At 41.1% G+C, this 5,562-nt stretch overlaps 1 protein-coding gene across 2 annotated transcripts in view; it reads left to right on the forward strand.

Moving 5' to 3' along the window:
- Positions 1 to 423: 423 nt before the first annotated feature.
- PLPPR4 (phospholipid phosphatase related 4) overlaps positions 424 to 5,562 on the forward strand; it is a 34,928-nt gene continuing 29,789 nt past the window's right edge. Inside the window, exon 1 of one of the 2 annotated variants that reach the window (XM_079928002.1) lies at positions 424 to 726. In XM_079928002.1, the coding sequence (XP_079784128.1) occupies positions 649 to 726 (78 nt within the window). In that variant the 5' untranslated portion in view covers positions 424 to 648. The remainder of the gene's footprint in view (positions 727 to 5,562) is intronic. The other variant, XM_079928001.1, reaches the window with a different exon arrangement.

Raw genomic sequence — 5,562 nt, forward strand, 5'->3', positions numbered from 1 at the left:
TCCTCAGTCGGGGAAGTCGTTCCTGGATAGCAGCCAGCTCTCAAAGAGTTCCCATCACGGCCTACTTTTCAGTATGCGATCCAAGTTTTAATTTCGCGCAGATAGAGGTCAGTTTTCGCGCTGTGGGTCAGCGCGCAAGATCCTGGCTTCTGCTCTCCAGCAATCCTGAAGTTAGAGTTCCTAGAGGGATCCAGGAGGCTTCCCAAGGGGGCGTGGGTGCCTAGTCTCCTCAGCCTCGCTGCTGCAGAATCCAGGGGTGCGTCCCTCTTTTCCGATTCTTGACGTCAAGCCCCGACCGCCGCGAAGCCTCGCCAGGGCGCTGGAGAGCAGAGGGAGGGTGGCGGGGAGGGGAAGCCATTGCAGCAACAGCTTGGAGGAAGGAGCTGGACGTCTCCGCCGAGAAAAACCGGGGGTGGGAGCCAGAGTAGGGGAGGCAGAGGACCTGCTGTCTCTAGGAGCCTCTGGGTTGCTGCAAAGAGGGGCGGGGAGAGGCGGGGGCTCTGCCTGCACCGCGCTGGCTCCAGCGGTGCCCGCGGGGAATGTGACATCAGCGGCGCCGGGCGCTTGCGGCTGGAGGAGGCATCTCGCCTCGGCTGCGCTGTGCACACCTCGCCCCGGGGAAAACGCAGACCCGGGCAGGCGGCAGGGATGTCGGCGAAGGAGAGGCCAAAGGGCAAAGTGATCAAGGACAGCGTGACCCTCCTGCCCTGCTTTTATTTCGTGGAGGTGAGTTGGCCCAGCGCCTTGGCATAATGCAGATCCTCCGGGTGGCTCCGGAGCCAGTTCGGGTCCCGGACGGTGTTGGAGGCGCGGAGCCCGTGCCTGGGTGCGCGCTGCTGCCCCTAAATGCCTCACGCTCCCCCTTCCCCCAGGTTTCTCGGGAGCTCCCCCGAGTGTGTCTGTGAGTGCCCGCTAGCCAGGGGTGATTAACAGTAGCGATGCCACTGCTAGGTGGCCTGCAGACGGGAGATACCTGTGTGAGTGAGTGTGGGGCTAGTTCCCTGGCCCTCCTGGACCGCCTGGGTGCACAGCGTCATCAGTGGCCCAGAGGGGCCATGATACCGAGATTTCGGGATTTGTGTCCTCAACCTGCGACTACGTATCTAGAACTCTGTGAGCTTTCTATAGGAATTCAAATACACACAGCCATGCCCGGGCTGTATGGGGGCTGGGGATGTTTACGTAGGATTAGGAATATTGATTTCTTTATTACACAAAAAACAAAACCAAAAGCCCTAACCCTATTAAAATTACTATGGTGCTCACATCAGCTTCTAAAATTGGGTCCACATCTCTAGGCATCAATTGGTTGGCCCTTTTCCATGGTTAACAAAAATCATCTGCATATACACAAATATATGTATATGTATACATATGTATATGTATGTATGTATAATATTTTTAAAATAAGTGACATCATCTGATTTTACATGATTTGTACGTGTGCATTTATTCTGTGCTGAGCAGTATTACAGACAAGCAGTTAACATGCAGATGTATTCATAAATGAACTGCTAACTTACCAAAATGCAGCATTTAAGAAGGAAAAATTTATGGGGGGGTTATAAAGATTGACAGGTACAGTGATTCCATGCACTGTGGTCCGTTGCATTAGGAAGACATTTTTAAGCAAGAGGTTTATTAAATCATAGGTAGAGAAGAGATGTATTGGATAGGTTTAGTGAAATCATATGGTTTTAAGCATAAAACTATATTCTGTGTAATTAGAGCCTGGATTGCATAGAGAATTATAAGACTGTTGCTGAATTATAAATATCCTTCTTTGGCTGTCTTTTCAGCCAAATATGGAGGTTTAGCACTTCCAAGTACAGAGAGTAGATTCTGTATTTGATGATTGTGAGGCTTATCTGTGTTGAGGGATAGTTACTGTCTTGAAACTTGGGAGAAGAGACATTGTCAGATTGTTTTTATAGACAGTAGTATATGTGCAAGTTTCTCTTAGGTCTCGCAAATTTTAAAAATGGTTTCAGTGTTAAGAAAGATGTACGTGATTTGCATAAGTCTCAGAGAAATGATGGGTGACTCCTTCATCCGTGACCCATAGAAAAGAAGGAAAAAAATTGACCTGTTTATTTAAAGTAATTAATTGATTCATTTATTTTTGCCCTTCCTCTTTTCACAAGGGATTTTGAGGCCATGGTTTAGATAATTTTGTTGAAAGCTAATGAAGAGTTTTATCGAGAAAAAACATGTGGGCACAGAAGATTCCATGGTGAAAGGGGTAAAGGAATAGAGAGACAGGATCCCTGCCTTGAAGTTAAATCCTGTCAGGCCACTTGTCGCATTGCTAATCCACTGTGGTTTTGTCCAAAAGCACTTTCATTCACGTCTGGATCTATTACATCTGTCTAGGAGACATCAGTTAATTGCTGGCTTCTGCCTCCAGGACGGAGCACCTGAGGTCAGCTAGAAGCTGACCACATTTGGATTGCAGCTGTATGGCTTCGAGGAAAATACTTTCATGAAAGAGGACGCAAACCAGAGAATTAAGGATGTGCCTTAAAAGAATCTATGTGTGCACTTTTGAGGTACCTTTAACAGGAGTACATTATCTTTTAATCTAAAATTTTAAAAGTAAAAATGCCTCATAATGCATTTGAAATGTGTCTGTAGGAACAAACATCTCACAAATGTTAATTCTTTTCCATGAGTGGAAATAGCCCAAAATCATTACGTTCACTTTGACCCATTCAGATACCCTCTACAAATTCCTTAGCAGGGCAAGCTATAGAACAATTACTTGAGGACAGTTCATGGAGTTTCAATGCGCATTTATGACATTATGTCTTGGGGGGTAACAGATTTCAAAGGGAGAGCCACAAAAGTGGATTGCAAATGATCTCTCTGAAACTTAAATGCATGATGAACCTCTAAAGAGCCTCCAGAAAATGGGGGAAGACATTAGTACACCAATTATTTAAGGGGTTGACAGAATGCACTACTGAACTCCTTTGGAATGACTCATTTTGAGGCCAGTGAGAATGAGCTTTGTAGCTGCTTTGGAGGATGAATAAATATAGCATGAATTAGCATGTCAGTAAAGTGCTCTAGAGTAATGGCACTTTGCTTCCAACATAGTTTCCCCAGACCTTTGTAATTAAAATGGAAAAGTGAAACATGAGTGAATCTTTCATCACATATCAGCCCAAAGAACATATTTTAAGCCTTTTCTGTTACTTCAGACAATAATTTAAGGAACACAAAGAGGCAAAAAGGACCAGAATTTGAGGAGAAAATAGGACCTAAGAATTAAGTTAGGTTCCTACCATATACCATACAAAAATAAATTCTGGACAGACCAATGATTTAGATTTTTAAGAAACAGTTAAAAAACTAAATAATAATAATAACACAGAAGTATATTTTTAGATTTTACAGTGAGAAAGGTCTTTCTTAACATATTACCAAAGTCAGAAATAATACAGGAAAAGACTAACACATCTTTCTACCATCCCAAATAAAGTTTCTCTGTAACAGAAGATGCTCTCAAGAAAGTTTAGAGAAGAAAACAGTCTCTGGGTCTCAAGTCAGTGACACCATGGACAGTTTAAACTTTGCCTTTCTTCAAGCAGTTCAGGCTGTTTCAAATTGCTATTCATGATAGGCATGAAATATGAAGAAACTAACTAGGAAACCGAGGAGCAACTTTCATTCCAACCAGAGGAGGCTAAAATCAAGTTAGACTGAATTAAGGTAGAAAAACCTGGGCCTTACAGACAGATTGACCTGGTTCATATATCATCTATGCCACATACTACTTGGATAATTCTGGCCAAGTTACTTCTCTCATCCTCAGTTTCTACATATGTGATAGAAATTATATGAAGTAATATAAATATATGTATTCATATATAATAGAAATTATAATAACCATATATCTTAGGCTATATTATGAGGTTAAAGCATGAAAGATACCATATATCATACCTGAGCTAGGCACTCAGGATGTATCAGTTTCTTTTGCATGGTGTCAGGGTATAGAGATTATATCCTATATATAGGCCAAGGTGTTCAGTCACTAAAATCAGGTAATCATGTCCCAGCTGACCACCAAACTCGATATTAAACAAACGTTAAGTTAATGGATAGAACTAATTTTTTCTTACATCTTTGGTTTATGCTGCTAATTGTTTATGCTGATAAAGGGGTTTATGGTTGACAGTAATTAAAAATATCAATATTACATGGTGATTTGAAAACACACCATGATTTCCAAGATGGTACCTCACTTTATAAACAAGCTTGACAATTCAGTTTTGCATTGTTCGATGTGGAAAAGAAAAGTCAAATTATGAAAGGAACTCTCAAACAAGCATATCCAAAGCTTTATCAGGTTGAACAGAAAGCAAGTTAAAAGGAACATTCCACGGAAGAAAAGGTTTCTCTTGCCTTTAAAGTTCCAAAGCACTCTCCAAGTGACGGCTGTATCACTTACAGTGCAATTGCACCCGGCAGCACGCCTAGAAATAGTAAAAGGTCTTTCAGCTTACTAACCCAATATTAGACGTGAGAAGGCTGGTTGTCTGCGTGCCTAATGCATTTCCTTTATGACAAGCGTTACAACGGTCCCACCTGTGCTCAGACTCACAATTTCATTCTCATTAGTCATCCTGTTCCAAGATATGGGTTCACATTGACTCAGTATGTAATATAAACAAATGATAAATTACCCTTTAACCCAAAAAGATACAAGTTCTTAAAAATAAATGGGAAAAAGATTCTTCTCATTTAAACATTCTGCTTTATGGCATAAATTTTTATTACTAATCTAATGTTTACTTTATGGAGGTAAAAGAGCAGTGTTTGGCCTATATGCAAAGTATTTTTATAAAGCTATAGATGCAGATAGTTTGAAATTTCTTGTTTTTCATACACATACGCACACGCACATGCACACACACACACACAGGCATGCACAAACACAGAGGGAGTAGGAATAGCCTCTCTCCACTGAGTGTAAAATAACTCTACCTGAAGTATTACAGATTCAAAATATTGTAAACACGACAAACTTGAAATTATATAGAAAGTTTTCACTAATTTGAATACTGTACTTAACAATGGATATGTTTCAGGATTTTGTTCATGCAGGTTAATTACTACAGTTTAGGGTCAGTAAACTAGACATTGTGTTCAGGAGTAAAAGCCATCTTTTCTCTGTTACCATCCTGCCTGAAGAAGTTCAAAAAGCCTTTGTTTGAGCAAAGATAACCTGGTTAGTTCAGTCTGAACGTCATGCCTAGACGTTATGGAGTCTTGACAGACCTTAATATGTTTTTTATTTTTTTCCCCACTGGAAAGTGTCCACTGTATCTTAATTGTAGCAAACATTAATTCACAAGATTTCTGTTTTAGCTCAAGATCTATGTGAAAATTATATAACTCATATGATCTTGCTGGGAAATATAGCTAGCTGATTTCCTTTTACATAAACTTTAGCATCAGTAGGAAGCACAAAATGACAACATTTCTGCATTGCACGTACCAAAATAGTAGCTGTAGGTTTTTTCCCTTTTCTTAGATGGCATAGATAGTCCACTC

This window comes from Stenella coeruleoalba (assembly GCF_951394435.1).
Source record: "Stenella coeruleoalba genome assembly, chromosome: 1".
NCBI lineage: Eukaryota > Metazoa > Chordata > Mammalia > Artiodactyla > Delphinidae > Stenella > Stenella coeruleoalba.